At 57.8% G+C, this 22,114-nt stretch overlaps 1 protein-coding gene across 1 annotated transcript; it reads left to right on the top strand.

Annotated features, from left to right (window-relative positions):
* Nucleotides 1–657: 657 nt before the first annotated feature.
* GALNT5 (polypeptide N-acetylgalactosaminyltransferase 5) lies at nt 658–17,861 on the top strand. The gene is made up of 10 exons (XM_075711177.1): nt 658–1,754; nt 7,091–7,257; nt 9,454–9,573; nt 9,990–10,125; nt 10,504–10,623; nt 11,118–11,235; nt 11,438–11,761; nt 14,959–15,039; nt 15,814–15,975; nt 17,721–17,861. The coding sequence occupies exons 1-10, from the start codon at nt 658–660 to the stop codon at nt 17,859–17,861; spliced, it is 2,466 nt and encodes an 821-aa protein (XP_075567292.1).
* The last annotated feature ends 4,253 nt before the right edge of the window (nt 17,862–22,114 follow it).

Below are 22,114 nucleotides of genomic sequence, written 5' to 3'. Positions count from 1 at the left end.
CTGCAATGGCAGCGGGGCTGTGGCAATCAGCCGCGTCCTCGCCACAGGCTTTAACCTGCGGGCCCCGGCGACAGCCGCCGCGCAGAGCCCCCGGGCCGGCGCTGCCCCGCCGCGGCACCCGGGCAGGGCTCCGCACCCCCTTCTTCACCCCCTTCTGCACCCCCTGCTGCACCCCCAAACGCCGCCTCTGAGCCTCGCCCCGCCGCCCGCCGCCTGGCCCGGGGGGGAGGGCTGGCCCGGGGGGGGCTGGCCTGGGGGGGGCTGGCCCGGGGGGGCTGGCCCGGGCAGGGAGGGCTGGCCCGGGGGGGGGCTGGCCCGGGGGGCGAGGGCTGGCCCGGGGGGGCAGGGCTGGCCCGGGGGGGGGCTGGCCCGGGGGGGGGAGTGGCCCGCGGGGGGGAGGTTGGCCCGGGGGGGGAGGGCTGGCCCGGGGGGCGAGGGCTGGCCCGGGCAGCGCTAAGGCCCGGCCGGCGGCGGAGGTGCGAGGCGGGCGGGGCCGGGCCGGTTCCCCCGGTGCTGGCTTACAGCGCGGCGCCGGGCGCTGGGTGGGGCGAGAGCGGCCCCGGCCCCCCCGCCCCGTCCCGTCCCGTCCCGTCCCGTCCCGCCTCCCCGGGCAGGGCGTGCGGCGGCCCGGCCGCTCCCTGCGTCCGGCCTGCGGGGATGAGCGGGCTGCGGCGGCTGTGCCGCGGCAGCGGGCGGGCGCTGGCGTTCGTCTTCGCCGCCTCCGTCGTCTGGCTGCTGCTCGACATGGCCGCGCTGCGCCTGTCCCTCGGCGAGGCCGGCGGGCGGCTGCTGAAGGAGGCGGCGGGGCGCGGGCAGGGCCGCGGGCGGCAGCGGGCGCGGCCGTGGCGCGGCCCCGAGGTCCCGGCCGGCAGCCCCCGGCCCGACCCCGCCGCGCTCCGCCGGCGCAGGGGCGGGGGCAGCCCGGCCCCCCGGGAGCCCCCCCGCCCGCCGAGCCCCCCGCCCGCCGCCGCCGGCCCCCGCCCAGGGCAGCCGGGGGCTGGGCCGGGGGCTGGGCCGGGGGCGGCGGCGCCGTGGCGGAGAGCGGAGGGGCTTGCGAGGGGCCCCGCGGGGAAGGGGCTGCGGGGGGCGTCGCCGCCCCGGCACGGCGCCCCGGGGCCCCCCGGCCGCAGCCAGCGAGCCGGGACCGGCGGGGCCGCGGTGCGGGAGGCCGGGGGTCGGCAGCCGGCAGCGGGCACGGCGCGGAGGGGCAGCCAGCCCACCCCGGCGGCGGGGGGGCCAGCCCGGCCCGGGCAGGGGGAGACCGGAGCGGGGAGGGGAGACGCGTCCCCCGAAAACCGCTCCGTCCTTGTTAGCAAAGAGGGGATCGAACCCCGCAGCCCGGCACTCCCGCACCCCGGGGCCGGCTCCGCGGCGAACCTCACCGAGCAGCACCGGGAGCGGCAGCTCGCCCGAGGCGACGGTGCCCGGACCGCGAATGCCGGGGCCGCCGTGCCGGGTGGCCAGAGCCGGACGCTGGGTGCCACGCAAGGAGCAGCTCCCGGGGCACCCGTCACCGGCCAGGACGGGCAGGAGCGGGCAGGCGGGAGCAGCCCGGGAATGCACAGGGTCTTGTCCGTGGATGCAACGCTCGCCCCGAGAGACCCCCAAGCTCCCGGCCAGTTTGGGCACCCTGTCGCGGTCCCTGACGATAAACAAGAAGAGGCAAAAACTAGATGGAAAGAAGGAAACTTTAATGTCTACCTCAGCGATTTGATCCCCGTAGACCGAGCCATAGCGGACACCAGGCCTGCCGGGTAAGATCTGCTTCCCCCGCACAAATACCTGCGCCGCGCGCCTGGCAGCCTGCTGGGTGGCTCCCGGGGAGGGCTGCTGGGCGCACCAAGGCCTTCGCTTCCTGCATGCTGGCCGTGAGATGGCTTTTGCCTTTCCGGGTAAAGGCAGCCTGTTATTAAACGTAAAACTGGGTAAAACTTGCAGATCGTCTTGACCCGCTCAGCTCTGCCGTCCAGAGAGGCTGGGGTACTCGAGGCAGGCAACGGGGCTCATTTTACCTGGTTTATCAGGTGTGGCAGCGAGCACCGTTTGGTTTCGCTATTCATGCATTTGGTTCCTGGACCACTCCTGCACCCCGTCGATTTGTCTCGGCAGCAGAAGCCCTCCCTGCCCCAGAGGTGCTCCCACACCCGCCAGCTGCCGCTGCCCTTCCCTCGAGGCAGAGGCACCCCGAAGGCCTCCCCTGCCCGAAGGGCTCGCCGGAGGTCCAAAAGCCTCTGCAGGGGGGACAGCCACACGCTGAGCACTGAAGTGATGAAGCAGCGCACGCCGGCCTGCAGTCGAGGCGGTCCAGGGGACGCCCCCGGGAGCGCTTCTTTCTGCGGAGCGGTGGCACCACTGCCCTTGCGCTGCGGAGCACGGCGGTGGGGACCCGCTCTGCGGAGGCGGCTCGGGGGACTCGGGTCCGTGGGCGCACGTGGGGAGGGAGGCAGAGTTGTGATCTGGAAAGCTGTGGTTCGGTTGCAGCCGTCCCCGCGAAACGTGGAGCTGATTGTGCAAATCTCGGTATTGCACTTCAGAACAGACACCCCTCTGGTCCCCGTAGAAAAGTGAAGGGTGAGGTGTGGGCAGCGCCTCGCTGAAGGAGGGGGTGCGGGGCTGGAGGGGCTCCCTCTCCCGAGCTGCTGTGCCTGCACAGCTGCAGTGAGGGTCCAAGGAAGGTGCCAGCTCAGGTGAACAGCAGGTTCGTCTTACTTTGGCTCTTCCTGCTGCAGCCGTCTCTGGGCCCCGTGGCAGGTGAGATACCTGCCTCGTGCAGAGACCCTCCCGTGTGCCTCTTCCCACGCTCGCACACCCCGGGTGCGGCGGGATGGGGGTTGTGCTGTGAGCCGTCTCCCATCCCGCAGGACAATACAGAGACATTCCCGCAGCGCTGTCGGTGCTCGCCGAGGTGAGGTCCTGCATGGGAAGGAATGGGGCTGGGAAGCAGGGAGACAACTAGGACCGCTTTCCGGCAGGCAGAAGATGCCAGCTCCAGAAGCCACTGCGTGCACAGAGGAAGAGGCATGGCTGCTCAAAGCCAGCGCTGTGTTTTGGTCTTTGGCAGCAAAGCCCTGGAGATGCGGAGCAGAAATCCAACCTCCCAGGAGCGCCCGTAAGCGCAGCCCGCCTGCCTCTGGTGAATCACGCACCTGCCTGGAAGGAGAGGGTGTTGCTGTCTGCACGTCACGGGGAACGCCTTGGCCAAGCAGGGGTGCGTCCCTGACGGTGCTGCTGGGGCCCGTGTGCTGCCGCGCCGGGGCACGGGGCCGCAGGGAGCTGCTGTCCTCTGCAGGCTCTGCCCTTGGCCTCTTGGCGGGGCAGAAATCGAGTTGTAAGCTCGCGGCAGCAGCTGTTGGCAGCTCTCGGTGATCAGACAGCACGTTACTCTCTTGCTGAAACTGGGCCAACAGGAAGCTTGTCCTGTTGCAGCCTTCTGGATGCAATGCTTGCTGCTTTCTGAGCTTTCCTTACCGTGCCAGTGCTTGCTGAGCGCCGTGCCTCTGCAAGAAATGCGTGCGGGAAGAGTTCCGCCACGCGGGAGCGAGATGCAGGAGCCGCACAGCTGAAGGCTGGGGGTGGCCAGGAGGCTTGCAGGGAGCGCTGCCTGCAGAGCCCGGTTCAGGAGCCCTGCGCCCCGCTTCAGCCCAGCGCTGCAGCGCCGGCAGCGAAGGTCCCTGCGTGCCTCTGACCTTCTCCCCGGCCTACCGTCATAGCTTCTCTGCGACAATCAAGGTACCCGGGTTTAGAGAGGGGCCCAGATTTCCTGGCCTGGAAAAAAAAAAAGGCACATGCTGCGTGGCACGGTATGGTCTGGGTAAGTGGGCACCCGTGCCGGCAGGCGTGGGGAGGGACCCCAGCTGCGCCTGCCAGCTGGGAGGGGACGGGGCTGGGCCCCCCTACGGCTCAGCTCTTAAGTGCCAGGCTGCTTCCGAACTCAGGGCCGGCAGGTCGAAGGTGGCATTTTCCCAAAGCAACTTCAGCAACTTCAGAGCCTACGTTTTGCTGACTTTCAGGACGATGTCCGCAGAACATAAAGGCTGTGGGCTATTTTTGTTTAAAAGCCCGTTCAGGGTAGAATTTCAAAAGGATTTGACTTCTACTTAACATTAGTTATTTATATTAAGTATTATATACGTGTACATATATAAAAAATATATATGTATGTGTATATATGTATGTAGTTAGAGATCATGGTTCAACCCCAGCCGGCAACTCAGCCCCACCCAGCCGCTTGCTCACTCCCCCCCGGGTGGGATGGGGGAGAGAATCAGAAGGGTAAAAGTGAGAAAAGTCATGGGTTGAGATAAAGACAGCTTAATAGGTAAAGCAAAAGCCGTGCACGCAAGCAAAGCAAAGCGAAGGGGTTCATTCACCCCTTCCCATGGGCAGGCATCTCCAGGGAAGCCGGGTCCATCACGCGTAGCGGTGCCTTGGGCAGCCAAACGCCATCGCTCCCAACGTCCCCCCCTTCCTCCTCCTCCCCCAGCCCATCGTGCCGAGCACGACGCCGTGCGGTGTGGGACGTCCCGGGGCTCAGCTGGGCTCCGCTGTCCCGGCCGTGTCCCCTCCAGCTCCCTGTGCCCCCCGGCTGCTCGCTGTGGGGTGGGTGAGGAGCACAAACGGCCTTGGCTGTGTGCAAGCGCTGCTCAGCAGGAACGGACACATCCCCGCCTTAGCAGCGCTGCTTTCAGCACAAATCCAAACCACAGCCTCGTGCTGGCTGCTGTGAAGAAAGCTAACGCTACCCCAGCCCAAACCAGCACATTAGCAAAGAAATGGAGCCCAAACTCACACAGGTCATAGTGAAATATCTTTAGCCGGGGTGTCCACAATAACAAACCCATTGCTCTCTGCCTAGAAATCCTATTCTTTTAGCTAAGAAGTGTGAAAAAGATGTTCCTCAGTTTGAGGTTTCCCATCCCCCTCATGCGGGCCCTTTCCAGCTGCCCGGAGTATGTGTGGGCTTTGGCCAAGAGCCCGTTTGCTGCTAATGAAGGGGCTAAAGAGAAAAGTCCTCTCGGCAGGTACCACCTGGCTGCACGCAGCCTGCATGCCTTGGGTCTCGGCTGCATTTTCTCAACGGCTCTACATCCCTCTCTCCATGCAATGAAAGCTGCTGTGCTTGGCAGCTGTCTCCTGCTGCATCCATGGCCTCCACTCCCTCCTCCCTCCGTGAGCTGCCTCCTTGGGTTCGCTGTAGAAGCAACTACAAATCCATCTTTTTTTCTCCTAGTTTTGCTGTCCCTTGTTCTGCCTCCTTCTCGCAAGCGACCTCCCCAGCAGCTCAGCCCCTGCCTTCTCTCCGTCGAGCCTGGAGTCCTGCCGGCGTGCCCAAACCACCCCCCCGCGCTGCAGAGAGGTCCCGTCCCCACGGGCCAGCGCCGTTACGGCTTCCAACCAGACCGTGTCAAGCAGCACATCACCTGGCAGAGACGGCCCCGGCTGCTGCCCGAGCTGAACCAGGCTGCAGAAGGAGAGGGAAAGACGCGTCCCAAGGATTGTGGCAGAGAGTAATTCTGGGGTTATTTTCACTTACCCAGAGCACTTCTGATTAGCTGCGAAGCCCTGAAATACCTCTGAATTTTCTTCTCCGAGCTGCGCAGTGCCCTGGCATCAGCATCTGAGCTGGCACCAGCCGAATCCGAGGGCCTATTCATTGACAGAGAAGAACAAGAAGTCAGTTTTCCATATGCTCCCATATACCTGTCCTTGTTTTCTGTCCGAGCAGAGTGAACAGTGTTTTCATCACTGAGAAATTAATTTTCTGCACCCGCGGATAGGCTGGTGCCTGTCCTGCCTGCAGGAGGTCTGCTGTGGAAGGACAAGAGAGAAAAACCTGCTGGCAGACTTAGAATCATAGAATCCTAGAATTGTTCAGGTTGGAAAAGACCTTTAAGATCATCCAGTCCAACCATTAAGCTACACTACCGAGTCCACACTAAACCAGTGAAGGGTAGACTAGACTAAACCATGGCCCCAAGTGCCACCTCTGCCCGTTTTTTGAACGCTTCCATGGATGGTGACTCCCCCACCTCTCTGGGCAGCCTGTTCCCATGCTTGACCACCCTTTCCATGAAGAAATTTTTCCTAATTTCCAACCTAAACCTCCCCTGGTGCAGCTTGAGCCCATGCTTGAGCTTATTGACAAGAGAGAGAAAGCACATCCCAGCAATTCGTGGGTATTCTGGGATAAACCGGCCGGTCTGGGGGAGAGGAGCGCTCTGCCGGCCTGGCGATCCACTCGGAAATGGGAGGGCTGAGGGAGCCCCGCTCCCCAAGGCACGCAGCAAAGCGGTGCTTGAATTGCAAATGGAAGATGAGAAAAGCCGCTCATCGACCTTTTGTTCAAACACTGAAGGCACAGGCCTGACCCAGCCGCTGCATTTTTGGCTGTCACAGAATAACATGACAAACCCGTAGGCACAGGAGAAATTTTATCACGCCCTCGGATCTGCCGATGCATATCGCTGGCTGTTTGCGAGGGAAGCGGGCGCCGCTCCGAGCCCCTGCACGTGGGCTCGGGGCACGGCTGGCCGGGCCGGCGCGTCCCTGGGGAGGCGTGGGCATGCGGGGTGTGAGATACGGGGTGTGAGATACGGGGTGCGAGATGCGGGGTGTGAGATACGGGGTGCTCGGGGACCTGACCCGCCAGTGCCGTCGTGCATGAAGTTTGGATGCTTGAATTCCCGTCCTCCACGGTGCCCTGCGTTAAGTGCAGAAGTTGGAATGGGCGGCTCTTCCGTGCTGTCTGCGTGTTTGACAAGTTCTTGTGCTGAGTAACCCTTCATGGAAATGGCCGTTTCCCTGCATTTTGAACATCACACCGATTCTTTTCTTCCAGCGAGGCTCTCTCATGCAGCCCGGGATCCCAAGCCCTGCGGGTGCTCGGAGATCACGGGAGGGCACCCAGCACACGGGGATCCTGCTCACCCCTCTGCTCCCTCTTCCCGCAAAATCCCATTGCAAGGGTTTGCCTCCGTATTTCACATTTGGCAGTTCCCCCCTCCCTGCGCATTTTCCCAACTAACCCTAAGCCTGGAGGTTTTCAGGAGTGCGACCGGCCATCGCCTGTGAGCCCGCGTTGCCGTTGCAGGTGCTCCGAGCAGCAGGTTCACGATGACCTCCCCACCACCACCATCATCATGTGCTTCGTGGATGAAGTGTGGTCCACTCTCCTCCGCTCCGTTCACAGCGTCCTCAGCAGATCTCCTCCCCACCTGATTGAAGAAGTCATTTTGGTGGACGACTTCAGCACGAAAGGTAGGTGAAGCTTCTTCTACCTTTATGAAACTAATATAACTTGAGGCCAAAATACAATTTGTTCTCTGTAATTCAATTCTGAATAGCAGAAAGAAATCGCATTTTCTCCTTTCGATGTATTGAAGTAAGTGCATCCCCAGCCTGCGCTGTTATCTTTCCCGACGAGGGGGCTCAGAGGCCAGACGGGCACCGGGGGTGGCTGTGGCGGGTCACCATCCCTGAAAGCGTTCAAAAAACGGGTAGATGTGGCACTTTGGGACATGGTTTAGTCTAGTCTACCCTTGATTGGCTTAGAGTAGACTTGGTAGTGTAGGTTAATGGTTGGACTGGATGATCTTAAAGGTCTTTTCCAACCTAAACGATTCTATGATTCTATGATTCTTGCCCAACGCCCTGCCAGACTTTTATCATTCACGTCTCTCCCATCCCCGTTCACTCGCTTAAACAGCCGCTACCTTTACAGCTGCGCATCGCTAAGTTTACGCTCGTGCGCTGCTTTGCACGTGTGCCGGTGGCTGGAGGATGCGGGGCGGTCCAGGAGCACCAGGGAGCGCGGTCCCACCTGACCCACGCATCCTCAGGGTGTCCTGGCTCGACGGCTTGTGCGTTTATAAAACAGACGCTGTCACCCTTCTCTGTGCAGTTTCCAGATGAGTGCCCCCGTGTTTTAGCGCTGGCAGCAAGGGAGGAACAGCGCGCACTTCCCAGGTTGCTCGGGGAAATGGGGTAGTTGCAGTAAAAGCAGTGGTGAGCTGGCATCTGCATGTGCACAGTGGCTTTGCATGCGTGCTCCCAGGCGTTTCAGATGATGCCAAACCTCTGCTTTGTAGTGCTTTGGCTCTCTGCTGACTTCAGCCCTTAAAAATTTAGGAATGATGTAATTTTCCGACTGCTGGTCCTTCAGGGAAAGTGCTGTCTCAGGCAAACTTCAGAGCTCGTGCCACGCCTACAATGCAACAAGACAATGGGTGCAAAAAAGAGGAAAAAAGTCTCAGTTTGCTCATTTTTAAAATAATCGTTAAAACATGTTCATACCATTTCCCCTCAAAAGCGTCTTTTCAAGTTTCCTCTTCGCTTTCTCCCCGTGACTTCCCTTTGTATCTGCTCCTTAGCCAGTGAACGTGTGAAATGCTGGATTTGCAACCGAAACCTCGCGAGTGCGGGTTACGGAGAGCTGCACTCTGCATTGCTGTAATCCAGGTAGCAGCGGCAATAACCTGCAGCAAACGCATCTGCAAATGTCTCACTTTCGACGCCTTTCAAAGCTTTTAACCCGCTTTTGAAATGCAGTTATATTCTCCTGGAGAAAACCGGAGAGCACCAATGAAGCCCGCGGGTGAGGGAAGTCGGGGTCCTCCCCGCAGACCAAACGATGTAGGTGGGTGGCTGGCTCCAAACGAAGCACTTGGAGCTGCAGCAGCCGCAACGCTGCAGCAGAGGCTCCTGGGCTCCTCTGCCAGAGGGAAACCACCTGCAAACAGGACTGCCCAGTGCTCGATTCCCCCGAACCACCTTTCTAACACCTGCTTTTTCGTAAGCGTTTACCACTGGCTGCCTCCACAGCCGCAGGAAGCCACGACAAAAGCAACCTGAGAAGTAGAAATGCACCACAGAAAACCCTCGTGCAGTTTAAACCAGAGCTGAGTCTTTAAATGTGGTGCTTAAGATCAAGAAATGTCTAGAGCACAAAAAAATATTTTTTCAGGCAAAGGAAAAGCGGTTTACAACCAGATTTTAATTGTGATTATAGTGCAATGAAGGAAAAGTCATTTTGGAGTGTTTGAACAACCTTTTGATGCCTGGTTTGGATCCTGAACTACCTGAGTGAGGCCACCGGGATTGTGTTCATGGCCTGTCTCCGTAAGCCCTGCACTTGCTGCTCTCCACTTGCCACCTCTCCTGCGTGCAGCGGGTACGGATCCGCCTTCGCTGCATCTGCCGGGTCTGCGCCGATGCAGAGCGGGACCTAAACCTGCTGGCACTGACACAGCTGGGAGTTTCACCGGAGAGCCGGCTCGGACCGTGGCCCCGTGCACCAGTAGCCTTGCAGCTGTGCCCAGATGTTCGTGCCCCAGACCTGAGGACCCTGGCGTGTCTGGAGATGGTTCCAGGGAAAATCTGCCTGCTGCTTTTCACCCTGGAAGCGGGTGCAAAACGGGTAAGTCAGCCTCACCCTCTCCTTCTCCTTCTCTGCAGAGTACCTCAAGGAGAAGCTGGACAAATACATGTCGCGGTTCCCAAAAGTGAAGATCCTCCATCTCAAGGAGAGGCACGGTCTGATACGGGCCAGACTGGCGGGAGCGGAGATCGCCCAAGGTAGGATGAAAGCCATTGTACAGCGCTGTCTGGACCCCCCAGAGGTGCGATAAGCCATCTCCAGCACTGCGTTTTAGTCCCCTCCTAATGAACTAAGGGCATCTTTCCATACGCAAAGCAGGAGGGTCTGAGGAGGGGATGAGCTGCTGCTTGTCCGGCACCTCAGCACGACCCTCGCGAGCGGCCGTCGGCATCTCCAGCTGCACCGCCCCGGCTCCGCAGCCGGCACGGGCAGGGCTGCAGGCTGCGATGGCCGAGCGGTGAAAACCTGCTCTGGGCTATGGCTGGGAGGGTTTTGGGAGCCACGGAGGCAGCGTCAGCAGCACCCTGAGCGCGCGGGTCGCCCGGGGAGGCCGGCCGGCACGGGATGGGGACGCGGCGCCTGAGACCTGACGTTGCCCTGGCCTCTGCCGCAGGCGCTGTCCTGACGTTCCTGGACTCGCACGTGGAGTGCAATGTGGGGTGGCTGGAGCCGCTGCTGGAGAGGGTCCGCCTGAGCCGAGCCAAGGTCGCCTGCCCCGTCATCGAGGTCATCAGCGACAAGGACATGAGGTAAGGCAGCTCACGCCCCTGGGAAGCCCGAAACCCACACCAGCGGCTTGAGCAAAAGCTCTTACTGGGACCACCAGCATACTACTTGCAGGAAGACACCGGTCCAGACCTCCTAACTGGCCTTCAGCAGCGTTTCACAAGGGATACGTAACGTCGCTGTACACCAGAAATTAACGTTAGTGGTGGACGTGGCCCCTTCGTTTGTCACACGCATCTTTTCCCTTTTTCATGACTTTTAGCACATGAAGAGGATTCCTGATGAAATCTGTTAAAATCCTGTTTTAATTATGTACAGATATTCATCTTCACTCATTAAGGGTGACATTTCAATCAGGAATGTGACTCAGAATTAGTCATCCCGATCTTTTCTCCGTTTAGTTACATGACCGTGGACAACTTTCAGCGTGGGATTTTTACGTGGCCAATGAATTTTGGATGGAGGCAGATTCCACAAGAGGTCATCGAGAAAAATAATATCAAGGAAACTGACATAATAAGGTAAAAAAAACCACAAATGTGAGAGCTTTGTGAACCAACCTGTTCCTTTGTTAATAATTTAGCAGCAAAGGCTCCTTCGAGGCCAAACGTTGTTCCTTTGCTTGTAAGGACAACGGAGGCGGTGGTACGCTGTGGGCAGTCACACCGTCAGGCATGGGCAGAGCACAGCAACCTTTCTCACCTCTTGCGGCACTGCTGGCGTTTTCCCGGTGCTGCCAGGCTGGGGGAACGCACCGTTGCATTTTTCCCTTCCGTGCCCCGTTACGGCTTTCAGACTGGGTAAAGCCACCTAAATATCGTCTGTTTTAACTTTGCATCTGGCAGCCTGCAGTGAAGTGACAAATCAGGCGGCCCTTGCTGTACGTGCAGGCTCAGGCACCGTCCCCGAGCATTTAGTAGCCAGCAGCTTCTCAATGATTCCCTCGCCAAAGCAAGCGGAAAGGGACGGGTGCTTCCCGACCAGCTGACGTGCCGTGTGGCTTCTCCATTCCCAGGTGCCCGGTCATGGCGGGTGGCCTGTTTTCCATCGATAAGAAGTATTTTTTTGAGCTGGGAACATATGACCCAGGACTGGATGTTTGGGGAGGTGAAAATATGGAGATTTCATTCAAGGTATGTCGCGCTCACACGCCTGCATCCCCACCAGCCTGGCGCAGGTGCGTGGGGCTCAGCCAGGGTCTCCCTGGGGCAGCCCCGCGCTGGAGACCCCCTCCCTCCCGGCAGTTTATTTCCTTCTCTGCTTCTGTCCTGGCTTGCACAAAGCCAGCACCCGCCATTTGCCTGTGTTTTTATCAAAGCAACCTCTGTTTCTCAGGTCTGGATGTGCGGGGGAGAGATTGAGATTGTTCCATGCTCCAGAGTTGGGCACATTTTCAGGAATGACAATCCTTACTCCTTCCCGAAAGATCGGGTGAGAACGGTGGAGAGGAACTTGGCCCGCGTTGCGGAGGTCTGGCTGGACGAGTACAAGGAGTTATTCTATGGCCACGCTTACCACTTAGTCTTGAAAAACCTGGATGTGGGCAACCTGACTCAACAAATCCAACTGCGAAAGAAGCTTCAGTGCAAAAGCTTCAGGTGGTACCTGGAGAATGTCTACCCGGACCTGGAAGCTCCTCTGGTTAAAGCCAGCGGGCTGGTACGTACAAAAATGACTTACTGTCCTTCGTAGAGTCATGGAATCATGGAATGATTTGGGTTGGAAGGGACCCTTAGAGCCCACCCAGCCCAGCCCCTGCAGTGAGCAGGGACAGCTTTAACCAGACCAGGGTGCTTACAGCCCCGTCCAGCCTGGCCTGGGATGTTTCCACGGATGGGGCATCTCCCACCTCTCTGGGCAACCCCTTCCAGTGCTTCACCACCCTCAGTGTAAAAGATTTCCTCTTTATATCCAGTCTAAATCTATTCTTCTGTAGTTTAAATCCATTACTCCTTGTCCTGTCACAACAGGCCTTGCTAAAAACATTTAAACACTTTTTCAGTGGCTGGCTAGGGACTTGGTAGCTTGTCTCTGAATTGCTTCCCTGGCATTTGGTAACGTTTGTGAATGTGTCATATGTCACGGTGGTCTGGATTCCCTGGTATTGTTATAAAGAAATAGGTCATAATTCCAAGAGAATTTCCCGTTAAAGAACCATTTCAGTGTTTAAGCCCCAGGTGAGCTGCCCATGCAGCAGGGGCTGTGCCTCCAGGGCGGCAGCTCCGGCACCCTCCCTACCTGCCCAGCTTTTTGGCCACGGCCAAAATCATCATCGGGGCGGATGAGGGGTGCCCGGGCAGCGCAGGCAGGGAGGGCAGGAGGCCGGGGCCGGGCGGAGGCAGGGTTTGTACCAGTGCTCTGCTGCCAGCAGAGTGCAGCAGAAATCTGCTTTTGCTCGGCGCAGGCAGAGGCTCAGCCCGGAGAGTCCTGGTTTCTCCAGCGCAGGCGAAGCCTGCGGGCAGAAAACACCTGGAAATGCTTTTTTGGGTTAAGTCCTCCGTCCTGCCTCCACAAGCCCTTGCTGGCTGGGTGGCCGAGGAGCGTGACCGGGGCAGGCTCCGTTTCTCCTCCGCCATCCCTCCGGCTCCGTGCCAGGGAACTGGTGGGGCTCTCCGGCACTGGGTCCTACTTGCGCAGCGGCTCCACAGGTGTTCAGTGTCGCTTCACCAACATTAGAAAGTGAATTAAACAAGAATAAAACCTGGGTTCTGAATTTGGCCCAGCCCTGAGCCTCAGCAGAATACCGGCTGCTGCTTTGAACGTTCAGAAACCTCAAATATTCCGCCCAGAAAAGATGCAGTATTGACTGCAATCTGGTTATAATTGCAATAACAAAGGCAAAATACCTGGTTTGTCAGGAAAATTACAGCACTGCCAGGAATGAAAACTAAAGGGTTTGCTGCCTTCCCCACCCATCCCCGTCTCCCGGTGCCGCAGCGGGAGCAGCGCTTGCCGAGAAGAGGTGGGCAGGAGCCGGTGACCACAGGGCTGGCACGGCCGGGGGAGCGAGAACAAGAACTGCCTGTCCCCTCCGTCCCTGCCAAGGCGCGTGGCCTCCAGCTACTGCACCGGCCCTTCTGGGAGCCAGGAAAAAGCACGGCAACCATTTGGCCACGTTTCAGGCTTGTCTGTGGGCCAAGGGCGTAACGTGAAGGTTCCCCGGCACAGGGATCCCTGGGGATCCAGTCAGGCTCTCTGCCAGCCGCAGCCGGTGCGTTACTTTTATGATGGAGCTGTGGCGGTGCAGGGGGCCAGCCCTGCAGAGAGCACGGGGGGACACGCCGTGCTTCCCCTGCGTGAGCTCTCGGCGCTCGTGGAAGAGCTGTAGGAAGCTGCGGGGTTCGGGCGCTGTGGTGGATTAAGAGCTGTGCATCCATTCGGACACATCGGTCGGTCTCGGCGTGGCAGCAGCGGCCGTTCGCTGCTCGGAGCAGCTGCAAGCACAGGAATGAGGGCTGTCTGCTGGGGCAGCCGCTCCGAAACTGCTGTATGGCTGAAAGCCCACGTCCCTGCATTGCCTTCTAGAAAGCACCGTTTGGATTAGACTGAAGGCTGCAGTGAAACATCGGCTTAAGTGACATTCTTTAAAAAGAATTAGCAGTAATAGTCTTGAGAGCATCAAAAAATGGAAATTGCTTGAGAAATACTCACTTTTTCAGGTCTTTTGTTTCAATCAGAGCAATAAAACTTAATGTCAAATTCAGTGCAAAGCCCTTAGAGTATAGAGACCTCTGTTGCAACTGAACCAAAACCTCGGCTTTCCAGAGGTGTTTGTGAAAATTTTCAGGATGTTGCCTTGCTTTGTCCTGATTCAGGCCACCTGAACCGCTCTTTTATCTCCATTCTCAAAATTTAATAGGGCAGGAAATCTGTTTTTCAGCCTAGCTCTGCAAATTCCAGCTGTGCTGAACACTATCCAAAGTTACTTGAGAACCGTTTTCTGAACAGCCTATCTATTCACCAGGATTAATTCGTAAGTTCTACAGAAATTTTGAAAGAAGGAGAAGGAAGGGCATTTGCAAGGAGTCGGAGATGTGAGCAGCCCTGACTGAAGCACCGCTGGCGTTGTCTGAGGAGCCGGTGCCCGCAGACTGCGGCCGACCAAGCCCCCTGCGCTGTGAGCCCCTGCAGCGCGGTGGGCTTCAGCCCAGGAACCAGAGGGGGCTGGCAGAGCTCAGCCCAGTGTTTGCAGCTTTCCCGTATCATCTCCCACACCCCTGAGCGACCTCTGAACACACCATACGAACAGCGTTAAGACGATGCCACTGGCGCTTAATGATGATGTTCCTGGCGGGGTACCCCACTCTGGGGGACCGCATCTGCATTTCCCCAGTGACGACAGGTACCGAGACAACCAGCCTGGGGGTGGGAAACAGGAAGAGTTACCTCGGGGTGAGGCACCGAGCGCGTCACATACGGTGATGGAGTCGTTCCCGTCGGAGCCGGGATGGGACCGCCTTGCGTCAGCAGCGCGCGGTAGCGGCTCGCCTCCTCCACGGTGTGGCAACGGGACGGGATTCTGCAGCTGTTATTGTTGGGAGCTGTTCTGGGGATTCGCAGAACGGGAACATTAGCTATGTCCAAAAAAAACCAAAAAAAGAACATGTCTCATCCAGCCTTGAACATTTCTGGAAAGGGCTAGTTTCAAGCTTCTCTCATAGAAAAACATATGTAGTGGGCCACATGAGCGTTTACAAACCCCTCCAAGGACTGTGACACATCATCTCTCCTTCGCTCGGTTAAGTGGACAGTATTAATCAGTGTCATGCAAATCCAGCAGCTAAACCGCAGTGTAACAGCCTCTCCTCTTTCTTGGGAACGTATGTCTAAATTTGCATTTTGGTGCTATTTTCTAGCTTGTTAACGTAGCCATGGCAAGATGCATCACTGTGGAAAACGCTACTCTGGCTTTTGAGGCGTGCGATGTTAACAACAAGGTAAGGATACCCTGCATACTGAGTATGTAATGCTATTTTTAGTGCATGGCATCGAGCTCCTGCACCTCCCCGTGGTGACCTGCCCTCTCCCCCGCAGCTAATGCAGTCCTTCCCACCGGGGGACATGGCCAAATGGTGCCTGGGAGCGGCGAGGGGCAGGAATTGCCTCTGTTTGCAAAGCCTGTAGCCAAGCAACAACCCCAGAACCAGCAAATTCAGCTGGAATAGGAAAGTTCGATAAAGCCGTGAGCCTGCACGTGAAAATGGGGCGAAGCGTTTAAAGACAAGCCTGTGTTTTGCGCTGCGCTGCTGCAAAACATCCAGCTGCGCTCTCTCACTAGATGGAAAGCAGCTGCTGTGGACAACCTCTCCCTGCCTTTACAGGCAGTGTTTCTTAGGGAGTTCTCCGCTAATTGCTCACCACTGGCACAGGCCAGCGTGCGCATCGGGGCCCTGCCGCGTACGGGGGTTTGTGCATTTGCACCCCAGCACCAGGGTACAGCCGGGGGGGTGGCAGGGCAGAGGGGTGCGCAGCAATCGGGTTTGGGGTCTGGGCGGCTGCAGCCAGAGTCGCTCCCAGAGCCCGCGCCGGGGCTGTCCTGAGCTTTTTAGCTCTGCAAATGAAAGGTCTTCCCATGGATCACGGCTTTCCTCATCCCGCGGTCCCGGGAGGAAGGCGAGGAGAGCCTCTGCCAGCTGCTTGCCACCCCAAGCAGCCAGCCCTGGCAAGGGAAGGCGAGCAGGGTCACAGCTCTCCCCGGTCTCTCCCCACAGAACCAAAAGTTCAACTACACCTGGCTGAGGCTGATCCAGCACGGAGAGCTCTGCATCGCCCCGGCCGGCGCTGCGGGAGCGCTGGGCCTGCACCGCTGCGAGGGCAGGAGCCGCAGCCTGACGTGGCTGCACAGGTCGCTGGCCGCCTTCCAGCCGGAGCTGGTAAGCGAAGCGCTGGCGACGGCAGCCCCCGCCGCGGCCCGGGACCCCCGGGTTGGGTTAGCGTTGCCGGCGTGCAAACCGACAGGCGGCTGCAGCCCGGTGCAATGGCGTACCCCAGCCCTCTGGTCCCTGCATTGCCAAAGCCGTCTTTTCACCTGAAGTTAAGCGTTAAGTGGTGGTCCCGGGCAGCACTACCTTTCCTCCTGGGAGCAGCGGTGCACGCCCTGCCCTTCGGTTGCACCGCTCCAAGTGACGCGCAGCCCGGCGCCCCGACGCCGCGTGCCCGGCGAGACCCTGGTCACACCGAGGCGTTCGCCCCGGCAGGGCTCTGCGCGGCAGTAACGGAACGTCCCGGTTTTATGTAGAAACCATCGATAGCACTTACAGGGAGATTACCTGGTATTGATTGGCACTGAGCTCACAGTGGCTTTTTAACAGAAAGCTTTTATGAAAAGGAAAAGAATGGATACTTACACGTATCACCTGCGCTGCAAAAAGCGAGAGTCCCGACTGTCAGCCTGCTGTAAGTAGTTGTCCAAAATGCTATGAAATGGCATACTTTGTATTTAAGAAAGAAATACTCTTAATTGAAGAAAGAAAAAACGTAGCTAAGTTTTACACTCATCATATTGACAAGCTCCCATTCCTCTTCAGTCTGAAAAAATAAAACTCGCAAAGCCAGAACGCCGCAGTGCCGAGGCTCACAAAGGCCAGGATATTTTGTGAAAAATACATGAAAATTGTCATCCACTTAGGAGCCCAGACAGCATTATCAGTGCACGGGCAGTTTTCGTCACCTGTTCCAGCCTGACCTCGCCTCCAGCCGTGAGCTAGAGGTATTTGGTGGTCCCCGCCGGAACAGGGGGCTGGGCACGGGCTGCGGCTGGGGACGGGGTCTGGCTGCCCAAAGGGACGGGCACCGACACGCTCCCTGGGGACAGGCACCTCGGTCAATACGGTTGCATCAGCCTTTACCGGTGCCAGCAATAGGAAGGAATTGCAGTCCTTTACCTTCCGATGTCACAGTCTTTGTGTCGTATTAATGATGGGAAGTGCATTTACTATCGCACCAAGGTCTGACTTTTGCCCAGACAACACTCTGCCCGTCATTCCAGGAGTATTTCACCTAGGTATTAACCAAGTGATCCTAAGAAACGCTGCAGCGCTAGGCGGTGACACAGAAATGTCCCTTACCTTTGGCAGCACTTGCAGCGTTGCCGTGCTGGCCACATGGGTGAGGTAGATAAAGCCAAGTAGATGTGAAAAGCAAAAGGATGGAAATCAGGCGCTTCATTCTTTCATAATCCAATTTACTGCCCCAGCATTTGAACTTCAGTGCTGAATTACCTAACATCCTTTTCAGCACGGTAAATGCACTTTGAGTTCATCAACCGAGAAACTCAACAGTACGAAACTCGGTCTCCTGCCGTACGTTCCCCTATATTGCAAATACCATCTGGAGTGATTTCCTTTGCATGGTAATTACCACCCGGACAGCAAGAGAACCGATCTTTCCATTTCCAGTGAACGAAAAGGCACAAAGCACAGAAGGTGTGGTCTGATCCTGGCTCAGCAACAGGTGCAGGCTCTGGGTCCCACCCAAAAGTCCCTGCAAGTCAGCAAAGAGATCTTAGGGAAATGCAAAAAAAAAAGGGCACAGCATACAGAATCACACTTTCTAGGGCACCTTGCGGCAGCTGCTGCCGGCGTCCCGCTACCCAAAACCCTTTCACTCTCCCCTGCAGACGGACCACATCATCTCGGAGCACCTCCAGCAGCCAGCGTGCTTGGAAGTGGATCCCTCTCACAAAGCCCTGAGGGTAAATGCCTGTGACTCCGCAAATCCTTATCAAAAGTGGCAGTTTGGCAATTACTATGCAGACTGAGGGGAACGCAGCTGAACCAGAAACGCTGTGTTTTCGTCTTGTGAATTCAGCAAGGACATCTGTGCAGCTTACGACAGCAATTACAAAACTGGAAGTTCATTTCCAAATGGTAATTGAAATCCGTAATTTAAACCAGCATATTGAGAGATCAGAATACCAAGAGCAGCACATCTGGTTTAACGATGTCTGAAACAGATAGGCGTGTTTTTCCCTCACTGTGGGAGACTTTGGCAAAAACTCAAATACTTTTCTGTATTATTAAATGGAAATATTTTCTGAAGTCCCCCATTGTACCGTAAGCAAACCTTCATCAGTTCCCCCAGGACAGCGGCACAAGCTACAGAAATACTTCCAGGGCTCTGTAGTCTGTAAGCAGCAAATCGGGCTGCTTATTCTTCCACAGCCTGAGAAAATGGAACTTTATTGACCAACGCATTAAAAAAATCCATCCGACATGCCCGTGCTGGGCCTGGCTGCAGGATCCCGCCCTGTGGGACCCGTTGCCTCTGACAGATGAGCATCAGGGTTCTGTTAGGAATTGATTGCTTATCAGAAAAGCCTTTTATTAACGGGAGGCACATGTGGGTCGATGAGCAAACCGGGGGCTGTGGAAGAAGCGGCGAGCACGCCTTGCCCGCGCCCGGCGGGCAGCGAGGATGCGCGTGCCTTGCTTTGCTTGGAGGCGAGAGGAGCCGCCGGGGACGCGAACCAGGGGCTGATCCTGCTTCTTGCCGGCCGCACGCAGCCGAGGCCAGCTGGGCAGCACGCCGTCCCCAGGCGGCTGGGCTGTCCCCACTCCGGGGCTGCTGGGGTCTCAGCCGTGTCCCCGAGCCCCCATGGCTTTTTCGGGTCTCCCCCGGGACCACTGCCGCTTTCCTCGGCCGCCGGCTGGCCAGGGCGTTGGGTCACGCCGGTGCCTGTGCCGGCGCCTGGTGATGCTCGGTGCAGCCCCAAGCAGGGTGGCTCGCCCTGCTCCTGCCAGGGCTTTCCCAAGGGAATCTTCACCCGCCGGCAGCGCAGGCCGGGCAGCTCTCCCCATCGCGGCTTCCCCCCGCCGTGGGTGGAGGGAGGGCAGAGACCTCTGGCAGGAGGTCTCGCAACCCAAAACTTCTACCCGCCGGCACTCGGGATGGATGAAAACACCTGCTGAAGGCAGTGAGGGCGTCTCCTCAAGCAGGGCTGCAGAACACGCGCATGCGTGCATGCACGCGTGTGTGTGTGCACGTGTTTCACAGGGACCGATGCAGAGGAGAATGCAGCGCGACGAGACCTCGCCCGGCACCAGCCGCCGTGCAGCCCGCGCTGCACGGGATGGCCAGGCTCCGCGCACCAAAAGTCCCTCTGAACTTACCCTCACGGGCACATTTTTTTCTTACTGTGAAACATTTTATCTCTAAAAGCCATCACTGGTGTTTGAAGGGGCAGATTTGATAGGAGACTAAATTGAGCTGTGACAAGACGGTGAGATCCGAGATACGTAACACCAACGCATCCTGGGCAGGATTTCTTCCCCCGTGTGTGTTAGGAAGTTCCCGCTGCGGGAGGCTGCTCCCCGTAGAGCTGCGGTGTCGCTGGGGAAGGTCGGGCTTCTCCTGCTGCCCCGCTGCCCTGCGCTGGGGCCGGGGGCTTCTCCAGCACGAGCCGCGGGGATACGCGGGGCTGGGCATCGCGCTCGCTTCTCGCGCCGCTCTTGACCACAGCCGAGCCTCCGCCATCCCGCGTCCACAAAATGCCTCCTACCTCTCCTGTGATTTTTCAGAAGGCCCCGGCGTAACCTTACCTCTCACGTGGCGGACCTCTCACGTGGCGGATCGATGCTGACAGCGTCTGACAGGCTGAGTCTGCCAAAATATTGACTGGCCCAACAGATTTTCCCGGCTGGCTCCTATTCCAACTGTCTTCCTGATTTTCTCTCCCTCCTTCAGTGCAGCTAGCCTGCAGTCACTATCAGAAAAATGACACAGATGATGTTTGTGCAGTCATCTTTCATCAGGAGCGTGAATTTCATCGGAGTCTGTTTGCTGACATTCAATCACTTGTCACGGGGTAGGCACCAAATGGCCGTATGTCACAGCCACATCCCATTGCCAGGCCTGTCACTTGCACTCTGGTTCCCCGTTTGTGTAAATGCTCGCTTCCACGTTGGTATCTTTTGCTTAAAGACCGGAGCGCGCCTTCGGGGCTGCTGGCAGCGAGCTGTGGCCCTGCTGTTACACAATATTGAGACGCGTTCAGCTTGTACCAGGCGGCCCAGTCTGCCAGAAACGAGAGCGTTTTTTCCGGCATGCTCAGCAGACGTGGCAATATGCGTCTGGCTCCTCCCCGGCGAGCTGCCCGCTCCTCTTGCCATCTCTGCTGACGATGCCCGGGTGTGCACTAGGAGGTTTTGGGGCCGTGCAGGCTTTGTGAGCGTTAAGGAAAGGGAGGAAGGCACCACGGCCGGGAAGGACGGCCGCTCGGGCTGGGGACCGGAGCCGCCATCGTCTCCTGCGTCAGCAACAGGAAACAGGCGCAGCTTTTCCAAACAAGAACAAATGCATCCCGCGCTGTGGCAGGGAGGGACAGGGCATGTTGTGCTGCGTTTCCATCAATAAGTACCCTGAATCGAAGTGGCCACGGTTGGGGGCCCCATTTAGTTTGTTTTGAAAAAAAAAAAGTTTAAAAAAAGGGAATAAATGATAGTAGATGATGCTTCTTCCTCTGAGCCCTGTGTGTTAACTCTGCTTCTGACCGACTTGGACCCTTTCTAGGGGCTCCCCTGCCCGAGTTACTGCCAGGCTGAACTGCAAAACATCACCCCAGGAAGAACCTTTAAACCACCAATTTCCCCTGATTTATGGCTGTGCTTTGGATGCTCATTTAGCGCGCTGTTAGTGCAGGCAGTGGCAATAGCCGGAGCCGGCTGCTGTGCTCTGCAGCTGCTGCAGGTGTTGTGGCAACTGGCAAGTTTCCGCCAAAGAGGTTTAATTCACATTCAAGGTCAGCATACAGCACTGCTAGAAACAGCTCCCAAAGGTGTCAGCACCACGCGGCACTGTCCGGAGAGGTTGGAAAGGTGTCAGACCCTCCAAGGGGGTCCAGCTCTTACCTGCCATCGGCCCTCATCTGGCGCTGTGGAAACGGAGAGAAATTATTTTCAGGCTAAGGCCGGGTCTGTAGTTACCGCATCCTAGAGCTGCGTGTCCTAATCGGCATAGAATCATAGAATCCTAGAATCGTTGAGGTTGGAAAAGCCCTTTAAGATCATCCAGTCCAACCATTAACCTACACTACCAAGCCCACACTAAGGCAATCAAGGGTAGACCAGACTGAACCGTGTCCCCAAGTGCCACCTCTGCCCGTTTTTTGAACCCCTCCAGGGATGGGGACTCCCCCACCTCCCTGGGCAGCCTGGTCCAATGCTTGACCACCCTTTCCGTGAAGAAATTTTTCCTAATTTCCAACCTAAACCTCCCCTGGCGCAGCTTAAGCCCATTTCCTCTCGTCCTATCGCTGTTCCTTGGGAGAAGAGACCAACACCCCCCTCACTACACCCTCCTTTCATCCCCACCCGCGTTTCTGCCTGAAAATGCCTCTGCTCGGAGGGGCAAATTCTCAGGTCTTTGGGTGTCCTTTCCCCTTGCGCGCCGAGCAGACAGCTCTCTGCCCGGCTCCTCCACGCGCCTCGTCCGACCCCCTGGCCAGGGTTTCGGCCAGATGCAGACCCTGCCCCGTCCTCCGCAGCCCCCCAGCCCAGGCCGTGCCCGGAGCAGGCCAGCGGTGCTGCCTGCAAGCTGCCTGCAGCGCGGAGGAGGAGCGCACGGGGATGTTTCTGCCTGTATTGCCCGCGCACCCCTTGATTTCCGTATCACACCTACCCACCCTGAGGGTTAGCAAGAGGTGGTGCATTTGTAGGAAGGGCCCTTGGGGCCCCTAGAGCATCCCAGGACTTTTATTTTTCCAGGAAAGCAAGAGAGGGAGTTGCAGTTCTCAGCTGATCCAACGCTGCTTTCCAAGGAAGGTAAAAAACTGGTCCAAGTTTCTTGAAAGTCTTGGCGAGGCTCCACACTTAGCTGGAACCCGAGCCCACAGTCAGTACACCAAGCGTCTCATCCCCGCACTTGCCCAAAAAGTCTGGAAACTGTATTTTAACCGTCGCCTAGGATAGAAGCCAAATGTTGAAAAGTCTTACAGACAGATGTATGATAAAAAGAAGGAAAAAAAAAAAAAATATCTGCCTTTTGCTAAAGTGAGCACGGGGCCCGGCCAGCCCA

Source organism: Pelecanus crispus, chromosome 5 (assembly GCF_030463565.1).
Source record: "Pelecanus crispus isolate bPelCri1 chromosome 5, bPelCri1.pri, whole genome shotgun sequence".
Lineage (NCBI taxonomy): Eukaryota > Metazoa > Chordata > Aves > Pelecaniformes > Pelecanidae > Pelecanus > Pelecanus crispus.
The sequence above is the reverse complement of the archived record's forward strand: the minus strand, read 5'-3'. Positions and strand labels throughout refer to the sequence as shown.